Below are 22,558 nucleotides of genomic sequence, written 5' to 3' on the forward strand. Positions count from 1 at the left end.
TTGTTTTGTGCGTTTTAACGCTGTCTTTCTAGAATTGACTAGAAACAGACAACAAAACCCTGCATGTCTGTGTGGTATTCCCTCAGTTCGGAGCTTTTTGTATTGATTGCTTTAATCTTTGAATTTACTCCACTTACTTTAAAATACTCCAAATGCAAGCAGCCTCTACAATCTAATTACCAGTGCACTTTTAATAAGTATGTGGTTCATTTTTATTTATTTTTTTCAGAGAATGAAAAAAAAAAAAAAAGCAACCAAACATTAGGTTATTTGAATCTAAATAACTTCATAAAAGTAAAAGTAAAGCCAGGCTTCTCAGTCTTGTCATTTATTAGGCCACTGTTGTAATTGTATTTTGCGACTAAAAGAACTCATTGTTGTTAGCCTTAAGTGGGGGACTTTAATAGAGCAGATTGTCCTGATTTGGTCTTATATCCTGTGTGGTAGACAGTGACATAAATTCCACTGTCAAGTCAAACTAGTATTCTCAGCAAGTCACTATTGGAATTCTTAACATATGAGAAGTGGCGGGAAACCAGGCCAACTTGAAAGAAAATCTTTTCAAGAGTTTTGAAAGTTGCCTTGTGGTTTTCTTCACTAATTCACAATAACGGGTCTGCCTCTAGCGCATGCATGCATTCATCTCATGGTGCTTCTGTCCTCCACAGTTAAACAACTGTAGCCACCACTTAAAGAGAGTTCAAGCTTTAACTTGCTCACCCACTCCAGCAGGAAGTCATTTATAAAGACCCATACTCTACCTGTTTGCTTATTTTGGCTCTGGCCAGACAAAAAAAAAAAACACTATTTTATTGGCATCGCATCCCCATGCAGCCACTGGCACAAACCGGCTCCAATTTTAAACGCTGTGCTCATTCTGTTTGACACACACAGCGTTTTTATTAATTGCCGCGACTCCTCCAAAAGCCCATTTGCTACTTGTGTGTGTGTGTGTGTGCAGCTTCTCATCGGAAGCAGTGAGGTCTGGGCCCTTAGAGCTGCCGGCCAGTCAGCGGTGGCACACCTGAAACAGAGGCATGAACCTATTGGTATTCAGGTCCGGCTCATAGGTATTCATTTTAACAAGCGGCCTCGGTGATCAATATGATTTAAGCAACAGAGTTGGACTCGGAGAGTTTGCTTTACCTAATTAGCCCCACTGAAAAATGAGCTTGCATGGTTTTAATAGAAGAAAGATTAAAGGTGTGTGTGTGTGTGTGTGTGTGTGTGTGTGTGTGTGTGTGTGTGTGTGTGTGTGTGTGTGTGTGTGTGTGTGTGTGTGTGTGTGAAGGGGTTTTACTTGTTTGGTGCGCAATGTTCCAGCCATAAAGCGTGGCAGGCTCCGTCCATAGAGCTGCTCCTCTCTGCTCGCACACACACAGACACCCAGCGAGCATCATACATCTGGTCAGTCTGTCTGCAGGTCACGCTCCAGGTTCTAAAAGTTCGTGCATAATTTATTTTGTCTGAGAGCAAACAGAAGATTGATGCCCCGGGTCCAGTTGAGGAGGTGGAAAGAGCCCCAGAGTTTTCGTTACCAGTCAGTGCCGCTGCTGCTGCCGTAACGTGCCGGTGCTCCAACGGATCAGCGGCGGTTCCCATCCAAAACTTTTGCAGGGGCTCATTTACAACATTGCCACTCCTCATCATAGTGCTTTGTGTTTGCAGGGTCGGGCTCTTCTGCACTGGGCCTGCGACAGAGGACACAAGGAGCTGGTGTCATTGTTACTGCAGCACAAGGCCGACATCAACAGTCAGGTGGGCAGAGTGGTTTTCTTTTTTCTCCTCGGCTTCCCTGAAGTTGTGAAACGCAACTGTCAGAATTCAGGTTTGGGATATCTGGAGAAAATCCAGCCATGGCAGCTTTGTTTTGTTTTTTTTGGCCCAAAGCTTCTTTTTTTTCTTGGTCTTTGCTGAGGTAATTAATTTGTAAATTTATGAAAAGGATGTGAATGAGTCTGTCTCCGACAGCAAGCTGTTTTACTTTCCAATTTTCCTTTTCTAAAAAGTGAAGCGACACCATTTGAATTGTGCGTGCTCAACCGGTCTATAAATATCAGTTATTTCCATCATTAATATTTATTGCGAGAAAAACTGGTGATTTGAATTGATATCTTGGAACGTATTGGGCCCAGTTGGAACTATATCAGGGCGTGTGATCCCTTCTTCATTATAAAGTAGAAACAGTTCAATTACTTAAGACTCAGGATCATGTCCAGGCCCTGGTCCAGTGGAACAGAATTAATGATACAAAAACAGCATTTTTTTTTTTTTAGCCCTCTGTTTACAGTCTTCTGTGAAAGAAGCTGGGCTTCCTACTTGAACTGATACTTTTCTTCTTCTTTTTTTTAAGTTATATTTTTATAAATTTTTCATTCACAAACATACAAAGCACCAGGCGGCACAGCTCTAACAAAGTTACAGTAAATAAAAAAAAAACCAGTAACAATAATGTACATGGGTTACATCAAGACAAATCTGGATCATATACTTATTTGTAAAGACAAAGGGTGAGTTCCCTTCCTGCAATAAATGAGCCAATTCCCTGGGTAGATAATCAAGAAAGGGCTGCCACATGCTGTGGAAGACACTGATGTTGCCTTTTGAAATGGCACTTCCACAGGAAAGACCTTGAATGTTTGAACTGATACTTTTTGTTGAACCTTCCGAATGTTTGGAAGGAGACAAAAACTAGCCTGCACCATCATGTGCCTGGCGTTACCACTGAGCTGTGAGAGGCGTCACTGTGGTACCAGTGTGCTTTCTAACATCATCTAGTGGAGAAAGCAAAAAGAGAAAAGACACTCCATTTTACACATTTTATTTCTCCCATTTATTCCATTACACATCCGCTTTACCTTCAAAGAAATACGGCAACATTTTTCCAAACACCTCCCTGGACGACAACAATAGCGGCCGTGTTGGTTTTAGAAGTCGGCACACATGCGATCCGGGGCAAACAGTGACATGTGCAGAATCCCTATCTGGGCTCCCTCCATCCGCTCCATCCCCTCCAGAAGGTCACCTTTAATTCACTTTGTGCTACAGACAAATCCCCCAGAGCTTTAGCAGACACAGTTAGCTGGTAGCTAGCCCAGTGTTTAGCCTCCCGGAGGTTTAGCAGCATCCAGGAGGCTTTAGCTCTGGTCGTAAGCTGGCTCAGCTTCACATCGGAGAAATTACTCCCTCTTCTCTGGGCCGGCGGCGGCGGGACGCGGCAGCGACTCACCGCTGCCGCCGGGCCGCACGCTGAGGCTTTAACTGTAAGGCCGAATCAATTGGAAGTAATCAGGCAAATTGTTTTACGTTGCACAACCCACGTAATCAGGACATTTCACAAATGACTTTCTCTTTTGTGGTCATGCGTGGCTCCCCCCCTTTTTCTTTTTTGTGTGCTTTGCATGTCTCCACGCAAAAAGGGTGGATTTGTGCCAAACGCTTCATAAAAGACTTAACAGCAGGGATAACTAGGGAACACTTCACTAATGATTTAGAGGATGACAGAGGGGGATTGAGGTAGAGAATGAGGCTTTTGTCCTTTTGTAGAAAAAAAAAATGTATCCTATTTACAGGCATGTTAAAATATAAACCGATATGACTGCAAAGATTTATCAGTTGGCCAAGAATCCGATTCGTAAATCTTTTTGCCAGGTTCTTATAACAGACGGGCAAACTGGAGTTTACAGGGTTTTTTTGGTTGTTTCTGCACATTTGCCTGATTTTACAACTTTGGTATATATTTTTTGCAGCTGCAAAGAGCATTCTGTATATATTAGTTTGTCCAAAGAGAATATGTAATCTAATCTAATATCTAACCAAGATGCATTTACACTTTTCGTTTGGTCACTCTGAATTTGTATGCAAATGTCTCCTCAGACGTGCAGCTTTTATCCGTTGAACTGTTTGCTTCTTTTTCCGCAAGCAAGAGTGCAAAAAGGGAGTCACTTTGTTTCCCCGTGTTGATTGATTGACCGAGGCAGTGTGATGATGTCACCGGGCTCTGAGAATTTGTAATAAAACTCCTTTTCTTTGACGTTTATTAGATTAAAGAAATTATCAAGGAAAACACTTGGCAGATTAATTGTTTACAGTGAGACAGATGACGGGGTCGGCGCTCAACTCAAACACATAGAGAGGTGACAGTAATCTACTGGCTTTGTGCTTCTGCGGCTGCTTTTCCTCTTCTTTTTTTTTTGTGCATATCTGGAAATATGCACAAGCGTAAATTCTATGAACTCCGTCAGATAGATTTTTGCAATGACCTTTGATACACCGGGGGCCCTTTTCACCTGCCTGCCTCCTGCTCTGGTGGTGGCAGAGGAATCCGGCCGTGGCTGAACATTAAAGACACTGGACCTCTGCAGCAGAGTTCCTGGGAGCAGATTTATGAGGTGGCGAAGAGGTGGCCGAGAGAAAAATATCGTCAGCTAAATCATACCTCTCTCCCGTAACGCCAAATTATCTCACTATGTAAAGCTTACAAAACGATAGACTGCTCATTAGAGCCGCATCACATATCTGCTTGGAAAAAACAACATAAAAGTCGTCTTCCAGCCAGTTATAGTAGAGGAATAGGAAGGATAGAATGTTCATTATTGGCTGATCTTCTCTTTTTTTACGCAATGTCGAGGTCTCTATGTTCATGAGAGCAACCGAGGATTTTCTGTTTTTACAGTGACCACTAATCTCCCTTGACCTCCAGCCGCACAGCACAGCGAGCAGTAAATAAAGATCAAAAGTGATTTATGCTTAATTTGCTGATTGAAACAGGGAGAGGGATTTCAGAGTTCAAAACAAAAAGTATTATTGTCGTCATTATTATTATTATTATTATTATTATTATTATTATTCGCCGGGCACAGGAGGAAAATCGTTTGCCATTAATCAACTGATTGTTTGAGCGAATTGTTCCCAAACCCTGCTAACCTGCATTAAGAGCTCGTTTGATAGTTAATCCAGGATCAAGGCAGCGACGGGACTACAATAGGTAGCTGTGTGTGTGTGTGTGTGTGTGTGTGTGTGTGTGTGTGTGTGTGTGTGTGTGTGTGTGTGTGTGTGTGTGTGTGTGTGTGTGTGTGTGTGTGTGTGTGTGTGGACAGCTCTGCCACCTGCCAGTTGTTGGTCAGGCTCTGGCTCTGGTTAGCTTTCTGATGACACGCATGCACGCACGCACGCACGTCCACGGGGAAAGTGGGGCAGTTTGGACGAGCTGTGGGAAAGATGACAGTTAAAGCTCACTTAGTGTAATAATGGAAATTAAGGCTTAAAAACACAGGGCTTATATTTTTTTGTGTGCTAGAATGTATTTAAGAGCATTAATGGGGCTTTAGCTTATGCTAAAGACATTCCATCATATCAGGGCTGTGAAAATCGTGACACAGTTCAAATGCAGCTCTAATTAGGGTTATGATCAGTTTTGTTTTGACTACTAGTAGAGGTACATCACTCCAAAAATAATTTTACTGAACTAAATGTATTTTTGGCTTTTGATTTTAGACATTTTTGCACATTGCGTCACACTACTGGCTTTGCTTATATGTTAGGCAAAGAAATAATTGTACAGTGTCTGGTGCTTTGTGTCATATGCATGTAGAAATACACTACCAGTCAACAGTTTGGACACACCTTCTCATCATGCTTTTTTTTTTTTTTTTATTAATCCTTACCACTTTCTACACTGCAGATGATAGATATCAAAGACATCAAATATATGAACAAGATAAAAAAAAAAAAAAGATGTTAAATAACTGTTTTGAAGAATTTAAATATGAAACACGTTTGAGTTATTTTACACTTTTATTGTTTAGTACACAATTCTATGTGTGTTCATACGTAGTTTTGATGCCTTCAGTGAGAAACTGCTATGTCAATAGTCATGACAATGAAAGAAACGACATTCAATTTATAGGGTGTGTCCAAACTTTTTTTAATTGTCCAGCCGTTGTTGTTTTTTCGTTCCTGCAAAACATGCATTTATGCCATCCTGGTAGATATATTCTACAATATAATCCACATTAACACATTTCAGAATGCATATATTAGGCAATACGATGCAAATAAAATAAGCCTTTAGTGTTTTGCACACAGTAAAAAGCACCTCATGCAATTCTGCAAATACTTAATAAACGGCTGAAATGCTTCTTTTGACAAGTATTGAAGACTCGGACATGAAATCTTAGCACTGCTTGAGTTTCCCCTTGTACCTGCGCCCTCACACCGGACCAATTGTTGCGAGACAGACACACAAGCGACTACATGTTTGTGTGCTGCGTCTGCTCCCTCTGTGGTCATTCTCTGCCCAGACGGTGTAATCCCACACCCACAGCTTAACCTCATCCTGCCCACACACACACACACACACACGCCCAGACCACCACCACCACAAACTTTGGTTCCAGACCTCCCTCTGACCCTAACCACAAGCCGCAGGGTTGCCATGGAGGTCAGTATTTTAGAGGGCCGGGCTTTAAGGTGGAAGAGTAGCATTAGGCGAACAAAGAGCAGGAGCCAGGTGAGGCGCAGGTTAACACAACACACACACAATGGCAGGAAGGGAACATGATTTGAGGGTTTAAAGTCAAAGTGGGCCGCTTTAAGGAGAAGGCGACACCGGGCGGTGGGCCTCCTCCTGCAATGCTTTTCCTCCCCGACTCACGCCTGCTTTTATTTATTCCACTTCTTTTGCCTTTTCCATCTGCCTCTCTTTTTTTTTTCTCCCCAGTCTCCTCATCACTCTCCCCACCCCCACCCCGACCTCCCCCGCAAAGCTCCCGTCCCCTTCACCCCATCCCTCCCTCGCCTCTGCCTCCACTTTGTATTAAAACAACATGATCCATGAGGCGGGGAGGGTGACTCGCGGCACCGCTAATTCTAATTAATCCAGCATGGTAGCATGGCCACGGCAGGCCCCAAGCGCTCCCAGTCTATCAGATAGAAATTCATAACTTAATTGAGGTCAGAGCCTCGAGCCGGCAGAACAAAAGTCTCCAGCTAGGACCAGCGAGATCAATAGTAATAAATATCTGACTGGACGGCCTACAATTGGTGGCTGGAGAGCACACAACAAGTCTCCTATACGTAATCTGCATTTGGAGCCTTCTGGGATGTCTGGATTGGTATTTGTTATTAAATTTGTACGGTCATCCAGTTCTTTGATTTTATATTTGCATTTACTTCTGGAAACACGTCTCGCTGGATCACCGCGCGGACGTGAAATCTTTGTCTTTGTTTGGTCTCTGTTCTTGTTGCTCATGTCTGCAAAGTCACAAAGTCTCTTTTCGATGGCCCTGATTGCCGCAGCTACCAACCAGCGCTTTTGACGAGGATCCCGGTATAGCAGTAACTCAGGATCTCATGTTATTTTTTCAATCGACACTGCATAACCTGATAACCTCGCGGCATGACAGGAAGTTTCCCATGCGCAGACGGCACAAGAAACAAAATACAAACTGTGAAGTGCGTGCGAGTGAGTGAAGATCAGCGCAGGTCCAGCCGCCGTCACACTGAGAGAAGGTCATCCCAAATTTCTGACGTTGCCACGATTTCATCATGGTCTATTTTTAGTGAACAGACCAAATGGCTATTCTTGAATCTGTGTCCCAGCACAGTGTAAGAGCATTACAGCCAGGAACTAGAAGATATCACCGTGCTTCACTCTCGGCTGAAAACCTCAGTTAGAAACACCTAACTTAGGTGTCGAGAGCTCCGTCCACCTCTTCTTCCTTTCCTCGATTTCCTCGACCACTCAGGGTGCTTGTTACAAACAAGAGCATCGGGGGGGGGGCTGTCCTCTTTCATCATCGCCCGCAAAAATGTGTTGCCGTCACACGGGCCGATAATTCCCAGTGGAAGCGCTCAAGATCTCAGGTGGAACTCTGTCTGGTGCTTAATTTAGTTATTCCGTGTGGGCTTTCGTCAGTGCTTCTGTGTGCGTAAGTAGTACCCCGAGTGATTCACAGTCACACGACTCTCTCTGACTCTACTTTATATCCTGGGGGACTCAGTCCGACTCTATCGTATCCACACACCCACAGAGAAACCAGAGAAGTGGAGCTCAGCCAGCGAGCAGTGACGCTGCTACGCGGTTGCCATTTGATATTCCATTGTAGCTTTGGGCTCAAAAAGCCAAACGTTTGCATATTTCTGCTCAATATCAACACAGCCACTATCCTTCCATCCTTGTGCTCGACATTTCAAAATATTTCTTCTTTCTTTAGCACCGTCTATGAAATCGCTGCCTACACCAATGTGCACAACCTGCAGCTGGTAGTCGGTTTGAAAATCATTTGTCACCACAAAGTGTCACAGTGAAGATGTTTTTAGGGATGGATGGAAAAATGAAAATGGTTGACTTCTATTTAAGAAAAAAAAAATGGAGCACAGCAATTACCAAATTGCTCAAGGCTGCCTGTTTTTGTTTTGTCTTTTTGTTTTTTTTCCCCCTGTAAGGACAGACAGCTCCCTAAATCAGGGAGTCCAGGTTTGTGCCAGATCCAAGGCTCGCAAATCAGGTGATGTCAGGAGAATATTTCATTTTAATCAACCTGGAACAAATCTGAAGCATTTGCATGTTCATACACGTCCTTCCACTGAAAAGTGTTCTATACCTTACCTATCAAGTCCTGACTGTTTTATGTGCAAGCTGCAGCGATAGATGGATGTTTGTAGATACTCTGCACTGAAATGTTTAATCTCTTTTTATTTAAGAACTCACAGCAAACAAGCAAGAAAACACCAACAATTGAACTCTGCTTTGTGTTCCCTGCCTTAGTGTCAACTACTCATGTGATTCAAATGGAACACACACACACACACACACACACACACACACACACACACACACACACACACACACACACACACACACACACACACACACAGGCGCACACAAAGCACTTGATTGAAATTCTATGGCAGAGGCATTATTACACGTTGGTATCCCTCCCCTTTCCGTGCACTGCCTCCTATAACTAATGGCTCAGTCAGGCCAGTCATAACGAATAGCAGGCCAGATTCGTCATAATTGCGTGCGTGCGCATGTGTGTCTGCCCGGGTTTACATCTGTGTGTTTGCGTGCCGCTCTGTAATTGTGCTGCCCGTCCCTGGAGAATAAAGGAGGTTTTAAGGAAGAGAAGGCAGCCAGGTGGGAACGGAGGCTCCAGAGGAACAAAGCTAGAAAATAAGAAGCAATGGATTGATAAACACAGAAGCGCTAGTGAGCTTTGGATCACATGACAAGACCTGTTATGGTAAAGTATTACCAACCGGTGTTGTTTTCTCCAAAGCGTGTTCTATTTCAGGCCACATTTAACCGAATCGAAGGCAAACTAAAGCAAAAATATTTAAGTGTTAGTTCTGATTCTACATTGTATAAAGTTCACATTAGGGCAGTCAGCGTTAACGCATTAATCGCGATTAGTTAAATGCAATCCATTACGTGTTAATGTTTTTTAATCGCATTTCAAACGTGTTGCCGGGTTCACACCGGAATCGGAAACTGAGCCCGCTTCTTTTCGGCGCCCTTGTTAACCGATGGTGTTAACAAGGGCTAGATGTCAGTAATGGCTAGATGGTATCAAAGATTCATAAGGAAGTGACATAGATTCTAACAAAGTCTCGTAGATTCTTTCCAACTCTCATCGGAAGAGATGGAGGGTCCAAGTAGCCCAGGCTCCACTACAAGCATGAATTAAATAACATCAATCAATCAATCATCGGTTAGGTTTAGGAACAGGACTTGGGTGACTATTAGGGTTAGGATTTGGGTCTGAGTCTACAGTTAGGTTTAGGATCAGAACTCAGGTCACAGTTAGGTTTAGGATCAGGGCTCGGGTGACGGTTAGGTTTAGGATTGGGGTCCGAGTCACGGTTAGGATCAGAATTCATGCACGCACACACAAGAGAGCAATAGAGTGGGCTGGCTACGGCGCTTCCCCGTCCGGTGTGAACCCAGCGTAAACCCCTTTTTTTTGTCTCTTTTACCAACCCGTAGTTACTCCCTCTGGCGATTTCTGGTAAGAAATACTTTACTTAATGGGGTTAAAACTGCCTTGAAATGCAAAGTAACAGAATTTTAGACATGCAATTCAAACCGCGATTAATTGCAGTTAACTATAAAGATTTTGTGATTAATCGCGATTAAAAAAATAATCGTTTGACAGCCCTAGTTCACATAGATACTTTTACCAATTATTCCCTTATTTTATAATTTCATATAAATATTATGACAAAGAAAAGGCATGTTCTGAATAGACAAACCTTTATCAGTGCACTCACTACCAAGTCAGATTTAACACACAGGCATTAAGGGCAGGAACGCTCTTGAAATTTTACAAGTCGCGCTCAGACATGCTTTTACGTTGCTCATAATCACTGCTTGCTGCACGTTCGACATCCTTGGGGAGGAACGGGAGCCATTGCGTGGCGGCGGCGGCGATGAAAGGGCCTATCGCGCACAGATACAATTATGAATGTATAATGCGAGCACTCAGAGGACGAGTCGGCGGCTTGACAGTGTTAGTGCTGCCTGAAGAGCCATTGCAGCAGGTAACGCTCCTCTTTGCCATCATCAGCTGTTGTTTCTTTCTTATTGGCCACTCACTGGGCCTTGCCTACACTCAACTATTTGATTTCCATCGTTCTTAACCATCCACATAAATTGCAGAGGGGCATTAAAGCTGTCCTCGGCCGCTTCAGACAGGGAGGGGAGGGAAAGGGGTGCGGAGTCGGGGGGCAGGCAGTGGGGAGGAGAGAGAATAAACAAAGTAAGTGTTTTGCCTTCCATCAGTCTCCCGCAGTACTCAGCTTTATGAGTCCCCGACTCCAAATGCCTCAGCCGCAGGCCTCCGCCGCCCGTCCATTGATTTTCATATTACACTCTTTTATGTATTTATTTATTTCATATATTTCTTTTTAAACATCGTCGACGAGCGGCGGGAGGACGGACGGACGGGGGCCGTTGGCGATGTTAATTCTCGGCCCCGGGCTCATCCTCCTCTCTGATGGCTTTAATGGAGGCTAAGGTGTCCCACGGGAACCCCGCCAGCTCGGCCGGCGACGCGCTGGGTGGAGGGGCAGATGGAAGAACGGCAGCGGGTTAAATAGGGTTAGGGAGAAAGACGATTTAGGAGAAAAAGAAAGGTGTCTTTTGTTCGCTTGGACGCTGAAAGGCGAGAGACGCATTATTGGTGCACGTGTGCTCAGCCTTTCACCACGCAGGCTAGCGGGGGACCTTGAGGTTCAGGTGCGTTGTAGTTCTGTTTTTTTTTTTTTTTTTTTTAGACTTTTGACACATTTTAAATGTCCTTTTTTTGTCAGTTTCCACACAATATTCTTGTTCCTCTTGCTTCTGCTTCATCAGAAATCCTCACATCTCTCCACAAAAACACCAACACAAGTTAGACCTTCCACATGTTTGGAAGGAGACAAAGACAAAGCCACCATGAGCCCTGACTTAACCGGGGCAGGGGGAGCTTCTAGACCCCTCTGTGACATCACAAAGAGCTAGACTCCAGATATATGTTAGACCACATTTTCTGACCAGGAGGGGAAAAAAATCCTACAATTCTCAGAAGGGTTTCCCCCCCTTTTGTAGCGTGAGGTGGCTCACTGCAGCCGTGGCTGTCGGGGGTGGGGGGAGGGTGGAGCAGCGGGGGCACCTGAAGGACACTCCCAGGCGGCGGCAGGTTAATTTGACCGTGGGTGCCGGTGATCACACGCTGAGCGACAAGGTTACCTCTCCCTGCGCACAGAGAGAAGCCAGATTCAATTAGGGACGGCCCTGGTCCGCAGATCCTTTTAACACAAGGGGCCTTCCCTAGGTGCACGCACACACACACACACACACACACACACACACACACACACACACACACACACACACACACACACACACACACACACACACAACAAGGAGCCTCCCAAAGCAAGCAGATGACCAAAGCGTATAAATTAAGACTGTAAACCTCAATGAAGGTGATGCCTCCATCACTTTTGTGGAATCTGCATCTGCATCTGCTTCAAATCTAAATCTATTTTTCCTTACAGACGAGAAATGCACGTGGGTTTATTATAATCATTAATATAATGTGTGTGAAGCATATGGCCATTTCCTGTGGCTGGCTCCACAGTGACGAAGCTCTCCTTCTCCTCCGTCTCACTCGGATTTGCATTCTGCTTCTGATTAATTGCACCTGCTCATCATAATGCTCTCTGCTTGAATCTGCATACCAATGATCCCAGTCGTCTTATCGATTCACCTCCTCATCCTCATACACACCCTGCAGTCCAACACGCACGCACACACGCACACACGCACGCACGCACGCACACACACACACACACACACACACACACACACACACACACACACACACACACACGTATCGCCGCGCTCTCCCTCCCTCGACCACTGTCATTATAAAAGTCAGCAGCTGCTGCATGCAGTGCCCATAAATCATAATTGCTTGTCCATTTTTCCCCACTTGTTTAATGTTGCTGTCAGGCACGGTAGGGGGAGGAGAGAGAGAGAAGGAGAGCGAGATGAGGGGCTGTTGCAGGGAGCCTGAGGGGAGGAGAAGCCCAGAGAAAGTTTGCTGAAATGCAGGGAAATGGGAAAGAATAAAGAGGCTGCAGTGGGAGATGCAGAGAGATGATACACCGTAGATAAACAGGTGCTCCGTTCTACAGCACTGTTGTTTTGCAAAAAACGATGGAAGTTAAAAGTGATTGAGTGCTGAAATGTTCACCGAGAGAGGAAAAGAAGCTGAAGCCTCAACACAAACTCTGCTGCATGAAGTTGCGTCAGGTTGATTATTTTGTGTTTTGTTCTGTTTGGACCAGTTGTGCACTGGTTACTTCATCATTCTACACCTTCAAAAAAACCCAAAGAATGGATGGGTAGGACCATGTTCATCCATGCTCTGCTGTCTTTTTTCATCAATCTTTTCACCCCACTGATCTTTACAATGCGCAACCCAAAAGATAAATTGGTGCAACCGAAATTCAGCAAATCTGCAATTGGACTACTGGAACAATCCATATCTATACCAGCCCAAAGCATACTGCTTCCACTCTATTAGGGTGATGCACCACACAGCATTGGGTCTCTCCACTGCTGCTGCTTCTGGGATTGTGCAGGCGGCTGCTTTATTGAGCACTCTGCTGACATCCGGCCCAGCGATTCTGCATCGCAAGGAGAAACTTTGGATGACATGTAAAAGCTTGGGGGTTCAGTACGACATGCCTCCATAATGGGATGGGAACATGGGTTCACCAGCGGAGAGGGTGGTGGTGGGGTGGATGGAGGGTAGCAGAAAAGTGCAGGTACTGGGGGAGAGTGCCGGGGAGTGTCTCTCTCAGGCCGCTTCCAAAGCAAATGGAAGACAATCCAATTTCCTGTGATTCCATCAAGACTCCATCCTGGATGCAGGGGCATTAGGGAGGGCTGGGAGGACAGGCCACTGACCCCTCACATGAACATGCAGCAAGCATGTACCCCGCACACACACACACACACAATGGTGCGTGTCCATTTTGGAGGGAAGCGCAGAAGAGCGATAAAAACGGAAACATTCAGGCCGAGAAGGTCTTCAATCCGATTACAAACTTTATTCTGCTCACTTGAATTGGTTTTGATGCAGATTGGGAGAAAGGAAGCGCATGTACCACACAGTAGCTGCGGCATCATGGCTGATGGCAACAAAAGCACAAGTGGTGTGGACCAATGAGGCATTCCTCTGGCTTATCGATTTAAAGAAATCCTTTGCCAAGTTTTTTGGTTGCCAAGGCGACTTCTTGTTTTCTATCGTTCTTACATCCAGTGCAGCACCAACGGGAAGCCTCAAGCTTTAGAAACCTGGTTTAGAATCCTGGTTCCAACCTGGTACTAGTTCCCAGGGATTCACCTGACTGGGCAAACTGAACGTCGGTCCAATCGGATATGATTTCCCTTCACAAGCTTTTCCTATTGGCTCTTGACCAAAAAACGCATCTGGTCAATGTTCTAAACCAAATGCACTGATGAAGGTCTGGATCGGGTGCCTTGTGGAAGAGGATGGGTCAAAATGCAGAGGTTTCACTGCATGCCATGCACATGTGACCAGTAAAGTATCCACACATCCACTTTCTGCAGCAGGGAGAAACTGCAAAGTCTGCACCGGATCAAACCCTTGACCTTCATGTTGTTGGGCCACATCCCCAATAAAGTTCTTATCGGTTTTGTCATGTCTGAGTTTCCGTGCGCGCGTCTGTGTGCACGGAAACTAACAAAACTAAGAAGAAGAAAAAAAACTAGTTGGCAGAGCAGCCTCCTCTTTTTATGTTTACAGAAACGCCTTGTAAAGCTTGACCTTCCACACACTTGGCTCTCCCCTCCGCCTCCCTCCATCCCTCCCTGCGTCTCTCCCTCCCTACCTCGGATCAAAATCATTGAGGGGGACAGACACAACGTCCACAATACATCACAGCTCGCGATGTGACTCACAGACAGCATTGTTGTCTTGGCTGAACTGCGGCCACGCGTCCTACGCCGGCGGTGATTTGCATCTGTGCTCTGTGATCCACCCAGAGGGAATAGAGAGCTCTAATCCAATCAGCAGGTCCCCGAAGTGCTGCCCCGGAGAGACAGACAGAGGGGGTGGGGGAGGGGGTGGAGGGAGGAGTAGCGCAACAATAGGATCAGGACTACAACCGGGGGCCAGCCACAGACGGACGAGGGGGACGGTTCTGAAGGTTTGGGGGGCGGGAGGGGCGCGAGGAAAGAAGAGCGATTAAGACTGAGAGGAAGCTGAATTGTCGGAGGAGAAGGAAAGGTGGACGTTGTTAAGAGGACAGAGAGGCTCGATGGCGGCGGGGAAGTGGTAATTAAAGACGGGAGATGAGAGAGGTGGGAAGAGGAAGAGGTGGGAGGATCAGGAGGACAAGGAATCGGCCCAAGAACAGGGAGGTTGCACAAGAAGAGTCGGGGCGGGGGTGGGGCACGGTGGGGTGTCCGTGGGCCGAGGAGCAGGTGCTAATGAATAATTTCAAGCCCAAAGTCTTTGGACTCGCTTTGGAACTATTTTCCACCGCAGAGACATTTTTCAACGCGGGAGGGAAAATGTCACCACCACACCTTGCCGCCTTTTAATCTGTTACCACCGGGGAGCCCGAACCTTTGTTCTTGGCCTTAATGGCGGCGGTGGCGGCGGCCTCAGCGGCGAGAATGAAGGCAACAGTTTGACCATTTATCATCATTATGAGGTGCAAAGGCAGCCGGGAGCAGTGATTAAGAGCTGCAGCTCCTGTTGATGATGCCTGTCATATATTGTGTTCTATTACTCTCTCTCTCTCTCTCTCTCTCCCCCACCCACCCACTCTCTCCCCCTCTCCTACCTCCCAACTCCCCCTCCCCCCTGTTCTCACAAGAGTTATATCACGACTATTGGCCCCTGGACCCTCGGTATCATTTTTACTGTTCAAAGGACACACACTCTGCCTGGCAGCTGCTCACAGGCACACACACACACTCACACACACTGACTGTCAGACTCGTGCACACTTCACTGATACCCCCCGTCCCCCCTGTCCATGAACTGCAGTGTGTCAGGGTCAAGTAGCCTAAAGGTGATTAATAAGCGTCAACAGTAAAGCTGTACATTTTTTCCAAGTCTTTTTTTTTATTGTGCACGAGCGTCAGCTGATGATCGGCCGTCCAGCAGCAGTCATCAAAAGGTGCTCCATTAACATTTAGGCTTAATCATTTATTTCAAGTCACCTGCTGCTCCGTGGTGGATTGTGCAGACAATTCTCTGCTGGGCTTCCTTCAGCGTGCAGAGTCCAGAAATGTGTTTCTTAACCTGCGTGGCACTGTGCATATTTACACAACACATGATATTAAAGCGCGTTAAAACAGAACATTTAAAAAACAAAAATATCATTAAGAGAGCACCATGTATTAGTTTGTCCACGTCAAATAATATTCGGTAACAAAAAATGTTTAAAATAATAAGTTCAATTGTTTTAAAAAATAAACATTTAAGTAAGGATTATTAAAAGATTGATTTTTTTTTTTGCAAGGGGAAAAAAAGACCCTGTTGTTGTTACCGACGACAAAATAACTCCATAAAAAATCACTCAGTCTTGAGGCTGGTTTAGGTTGATCAGGGTCAGGGTGGAAGATTTGTTTGCAGGTCATTTTTTCCCCCCTCCTCGAATCAATATTTCATCTGGCAATAAACCCACTTTTCACAACAAAAACATAAAACCCTGAGAGTGGCTAACTCACTCAACACAAAGAAGGTCATTACAAAAAGTTCAACCCATCAAACTCCTGGTAAACTTCATGATTAAAAGTGTTGTGTTATTTGTCTCTCACAAATATGAAGACTGGTATGATTTTATGTTCAATTCTTCCTGATTGCGCTTTGATAATTATATGTTTTGTTGTTTGTCTTGCAGGACAATGAAGGACAGACAGCACTACATTATGGTAAGCAGCAGGTTTAATTTACCTCAACAGCCCTGAGACTCTGAGCTCCAAAATATTTAAAAATGTTTTGTTGTTTGAAATTTGCTTTTCTACCACCAGTTGCTGATAAATATTACACATTGGGCTATTTTAGGTGGTCGCTTGCACTTTTTTGTAAAACCTCACCGCTCACTGTTATTTCTCTGTGCCCAGACTTTCCTCAGCATCTCGTTTTCCGTTTGCACTTTGTCCTTTTTATCACCCTTTCCCTCCCTCATTCCTCATCTTTACTTTCCATGCTTTTTTCCGCACAGTTTCTCTCATTCTTTTTGATTCTGTGTGTGTGTGTGTGTGTGTGTGTGTGTGTTGGCGTGTGGAAGAGAAGACTGTTTTTTTTTGTGTGTGTAATAATCGCAAGGCCTCCCAGAGGAAATCAGCGGCGGCCCTCGGACTCCCCTGACCCTCTGGTGCACCAACACACACGCGCGCGCACACACACACACACACACACACACACACACACACACACATACACACGTCCCTGAGGGGCGGTTCCCCTGTCCTCGGAGCCCGTGGGTGGGCGTGCCTCTGTGTGTGTGTGCGTGACCGGCTGGACCATCTGCTGGCTGGTGGTGTCAGAATCTGCACGTTGCGTTTCGAGATCTGCGCGCACGCACGCACAGCGTGAAGAGCAAAGCCTCGAGGACGGCGGGGGTGGTGTGGGGGGGGGGGCATAAAAATATGACTAATAAACATTAGCGATGAACTCAAAGAGACAAATAGCAGAGAATGAAAATTCATTCGCACCTCTCTTTGCACAGGGCCACAGTGGCTGGCAAGTGATTAATTGAGGGTTTACTGCTCACCATAAATTGTTCTCCTCCTCTACGGCTCCCCAGAGGGCCGGCCACTTTTTACAGCTCAAGGCCCAGGCCAGACTCCCTCCACGTGCCCACACACACACACACACACAGACTTGCATTCTGCTGGCTTAATAAAATACTTTCGGGGAGCAACAGGAGGGGGACTGAGAGCGCGGCAGTTAAAATAAGCCAAGCTTTGTTAGTGTGATGCGGCTGCAGGATAAGTGGTTTCTCATAGCGTTCGACACTCACACACCTCTTAGCATTCATGGGCACGACACACACACACACACACACACACACACACACACACACACACACACACACACACACTGCCTGCACGCATGCATGCATTCTAATGTATCATCATTTCTCTTTACCCGTGCAATGACACACACACACACACACACACACAAACACGCAGCCAGACCAGCAGCCAGCCCTCGGCTGGAGGTTAAGAGGCCCGGCTGTCAATCAGCGCGGCTGCTGACATCAGCGATAGCGGCACAGCAGCCAGTCCGGCCCTTTAAGAGGAGCGAGCGATTGACACCGACAGAGACGAGCACTCAGGACGGGAGGTGGTGGGGGTTAGGGGGGTCGAGGTGGGAGTGGAGGGGACGGGAGGGGAGGGTGGGGCGAGGTGCCAAAGGCGAGAGAGGTGCGCAGGAGGGGCTGAGGGGGGGAAAGCAGGGAGCCGCTAACTGGGTTAAGAAAGTGCAAGCCCCTCCGCGGCAGCAGGGAGCAGGAGAGGAGCGCAGCCTCTTAGCGGGGCCACAAATTGCCAGTGGGGCAGAAATGAAGTGTTGGAGAGAATCACAGGTCCGGGCCGGTGTCAGCGACGGGCCCCGCAGATGGGCTTTTCATTAACTGCCGCGCTGGATACGCTTTATCCAACTATAGTGCGTAGGAGGTGGTGGAGGAGGAGAAGAAGAAGGAGGCAAATTTACTGGCGAGAAGCAGGAGCTCGGCGGTAGGCGTCAGTCAACCCAAAAAAAAACAAAAAAAAACATATTGGTCCATTTACGAAACGACTGATGCATACAGCAGTTGTTTTCCTCTGGATCAGATCTCACGGCCGGCATTTCACTCTTCCACCTCCTCCAGCATAGAGCAATTTTTTTAAGCTGCCAGACAGAGAAGAAAACAGAGGAAGCGACTGTGAGACTGTAGCTGTGTTTTCATTACCCCTAGAATTGCGCAAAAACTAGAGCGCAGCTAAAGAAATGAACCATCGTTGCCGTCAAGGTCACACTTGAAGTGGATGCATTTTCACATTCAAAGGCAACACAAGAGACAACACATATTTGTTTTACTCCCAAGTATTTAGTTTAGCTCCCTGAAGACTTTCCTCAGAAGTCTACAGTGTTTAGGAATCCTTCAGCATTAGCAACCTGCCTGAACTTGCAGCAATCTGATTGGTCCGCTTGAGTGTCACAGACAGACGGTGCCTCTCAGGTTTGGCCTCCTTGTTACGAGATGGATGCAGTAAATTCAGTGGATTTGTAAAATGTTCACGTCAGGTTCGCTCCTCAGTGTTCTGAGCTAAACACTTTTTCTTACTGCTCGTTTCTCTCCCTCCTCCCAACACCTCTCGTTGTCTTTTATTTCCTCTCTCCAAAGCATCGGCCTGCGAGTTTGCCGACATCGTGGAGCTCCTGCTCAACTCCGGCGCCGACCCGTCCATCAAAGACATGGAGGGCTCTCTCCCCGAGGAGGTCACCGAGTCCAACGCCATCTCCTCGCTCCTGCGCCAGTACACGGCCCCGAAAGGCTAAAACAGCCGCTAGCCCCGTCTCCCTACCTGTCCTGCCCTGCAACAGTTTGTTTTTCTTGATTTTAAATTTGACTTTGTTTTTACATACTTGGGGTGAGTTTGATTTAGTTGACTTAGCACTATGGAAGTGGTGTGAGGTTCTTCCACTCGATAAGACACATAAAACGAAGCACATTGCCTGTATTTTGTATTCATATTAATACCGTGTTAGCTTTATATGCCTGCTGTAGGGTTGAGTGAGAGATAGCGGGACCAGGTGATGAGGTACTGCAGCAACTAGATGAGATTCTGACAATGTGTTTGTACTCTGACTGCATCATTCCTGCACTGAAAGGAAAGGACTTGTGAGAGAAGATATTACATGTGAAATACGTCTGGTATTTAAAATACATGGGGAAGTAAACACGAGACATTCTACACACCTTGCATCCATACATCATATTAAACCTCTGAAAAGTCATATCACAGTATTTAAGTCATTATTGTGATATAAAATAACATACTGCAATAGAAGATTTTCTACATACTGTATCTTTTGATTTTTCCGGCCGAGGCCAGTGTGGATGGAGCCTGCTCCGACCATTTGTTCATGATTCAGTTGTGGCCCATACATACACTTGACAAAACAGAATGCTTTAAACAGTTATTTCATTAAAGTTCAAAAACTCTCTTGTCTCTGGCTTGTTTTCTCTTCATTTGTTGACATATAATAACACAAATGTGAGAAACCCAAAGCTAATCTCTTCATACAGCGCACAATTCTCTGTCTGTGGTGTGTGCGTGTGTGAGAGTGCGTATGTGGGCACTGCACTACTTAATTACGATAATAATAATAATAATAATAATAATAACAATAATAATAATAATAATAATAATAATAATAATAATAATAATTAATTGTTAACCTTGTGAAGTAGAACACACATTCATTTCCAATCAGGTAAATTCAGTTCAGCTCAACAAGTAGCACTGCCTCTGACTCTCCAAGCAGCCTCAGTCATATTATGTCATAGAGATGCTGTCTGGATGTTTTCCAAAAATAACCAACACATGGTCTGAGTCCAAATCTGCCTCATCCTCATCCTCAAACCCCTCTGTTCAGCGCATTCTGTCTGTCTGTCACACACTCACATACAAATACACACTCCTCCTCCAGATCATAATACACTAAATCTGGCTCCTGGATCTTAATGACAGCCTTGTGAAGATGTAAAAGCACATTTTGTACAGTCAGGACAAAGCTTAATCCGTCTCTGGCGCACACGCCCGTCCTCATCCGCCTCTCGCTGCTTCATTTGCCTTCCCACGAGGTGTTAGATAACCGTCTGAACGTGTCCGCTTGCCGCCCGTGTGTCACTCACACATCTGCGATGGCAATAAATGCCCTCCTTGGTGGTCACTCTGGTCAAAACTCTGCCCGGGCAGCTGTTGTGCTCTCTCCTCAGCAGTACTTGAGTACTTACAAAACAAAGTAGTTAAGGTATTCAGTAATCAGTTAATGGTAGTTGGATTACTTTTATGGAGTAATCCCAACAACACTGCTCCTCAGCCAATTGAGATTCGAATCTCAGCCAATCACAGCATCCAGATCTACACCCGTTTCCCAGCAGGGCCCAGGCCCAAAGTGCCGCTTTTCACCTGTGTAGACTTCAACCACAGCGACGGCAGAAAATTGTAAGGACAAGCCTCTTGCATGGCTGGAGAAGAAAACCCTCCTTGAGCATTCAACCCAAGTGCGAGACGCGTCGCGCAACAATCCCACAATGCGACGATCGGCCGTCATGTTATCCTTCTGGATTCCAGCGGCGTGCGGCCGTCAGGGCGGCGGTGCACCTCCTCCAAAGCCTGTTTAGGGCTCCTCCTCCTCCTCCTCGTCCCCTCCCCCACCCCTCCTCCTGCTTCCTAAACCCCGTTAACGGCGCTGTGAGGTAAGGAAGGGTGACGGCAGACCTGCGCACCCCCTCTGGCTCGTCTGCGAGACTCTGACACTAAGCCCATTATGCTTCCATTATGGAGCTTCAATTTTCCTCTGAGCTTTTCACTTTTGACACCACGGCCCCGTCCCCGTCCAAACCGCAGACTCACACACACACACACACAGCGCCAGGCCCAGTCCTGCTGAGGCATTATGAATATTTATGCAGGCAGGTAAGAAATAACAAACTACATTAACTGGAGTAGTGAGCTTGTGTTCATGGTAAATGTACTACTACTTTGTACTTTGTATTTTTTTTAAACTTTAATATTGCGGTGAAGTTTGAGTAGAACTTTATTGGAGCCCTCGCTTTAAAAAAAAAAAAAAAAACATCAATTTGTATATATTATAATAAGATGTTCTAAAGAAGAGCTAGTCTTCGTATAATGATGCGTATAATAATATTTCAGGTAAAGTCCAGAAATTATGCTAAGATGCTTTTACAATCAAAGCTGTGTTTCCATCATGAAGGACTACGAAAAAAACAGGCAATATATTCTAGATGTCAATAAAAACAGTACAAACATTTCATTCCAGGAAGCATGATGGTCAATGATTGAAATTCTGGCAGGTTCATTTCATCTGCAACAGCTGAACTTGCTGCTTCTTCTCCAACACAAAGTTTGCATCTTTCCCACTGGAGAACAGAAAGCGACGAGGTGAGTGGATTTTCCAAAAATTTGTTCTATTCTACAATTAATGTAATTCCACCCAATTAAATTAAACGTGTAACACATATATGCAAATGCATTCATTCATGTACTTGTTTTAATTTTGACCGAGTGCTTCACATTGTTCATCATTGTGAATATAGCTATTTATTTTGTGTGAATAGTCCACCTTCCTCTGGGTCCGCCACACGGTTCTTCTCTCCCACTCTGCTTCTCCCCTATAAAAGGCTCTGGCCGGCACCTATTGCAATCCTTTATGCTGCACCCCGGCCCACCTCCCCCACTCGCAACCTCAGCAGCATGCCTGGGAAACCAGCAGTAAGCAGAAATCTCACTGCTGCCGGAAGACTAATATCCCGGCTAATTTACCGGATCCCGGATCCCAGTGAGCACTGCCAAGGCCGAGCTCTGGGGCTGTGTACGCAGGTTATGTAAAGCTTTTGTCCTGTCCAGTCACACCAGAGACCTGAGCTTATGCTCTTGTTAGACCAAAGCCAACACATACTGGAGTATGACCCCACTAAGGTCATACTGTATTGTCTTTTCCCATCAATTCAGTTTGTCCCGCTTTCCTTGACGATAGTGATGATGATTCTTCCTCTGTACCCTTATGTGCCATCTTGCCAACCTCCAACAGAAAACATTTTCAATTGGTCTCTCAACTCAATTGGATCCTGTAACCAATCAGCCTCCTTTTGGCAGAAACCGGGAAGCGGCTACTGCAAGCTGCGGCTTAAAATCCACTGAAGAAGACAATGAAGGAACACTGCTTCAGCTAGCGGCTGCTGCTACAGAGGTGAGTGTGCATGTAGCAGTGGTTTGCATTAA

At 45.7% G+C, this 22,558-nt stretch overlaps 1 protein-coding gene across 1 annotated transcript in view; it reads left to right on the forward strand.

Moving 5' to 3' along the window:
- The window catches only part of acbd6 (acyl-CoA binding domain containing 6), a 29,284-nt gene extending 9,532 nt beyond the window's left edge, over window positions 1-19,752 (forward strand). The window contains exons 6-8 of the mRNA XM_076022883.1: window positions 1,669-1,758; window positions 16,438-16,468; window positions 18,931-19,752. Of these exons, the coding sequence (XP_075878998.1) occupies window positions 1,669-1,758; window positions 16,438-16,468; window positions 18,931-19,085 (276 nt within the window). The 3' untranslated portion in view covers window positions 19,086-19,752. The remainder of the gene's footprint in view (window positions 1-1,668; window positions 1,759-16,437; window positions 16,469-18,930) is intronic.
- The last annotated feature ends 2,806 nt before the right edge of the window (window positions 19,753-22,558 follow it).

The sequence above is a fragment of the Nelusetta ayraudi genome, unplaced genomic scaffold, assembly GCF_046127955.1.
Source record: "Nelusetta ayraudi isolate G7.1 ecotype Tasmania unplaced genomic scaffold, CSIRO-AGI_Nayr_v1 ptg000013l, whole genome shotgun sequence".
NCBI classification, from domain to species: Eukaryota; Metazoa; Chordata; class Actinopteri; order Tetraodontiformes; family Monacanthidae; genus Nelusetta; species Nelusetta ayraudi.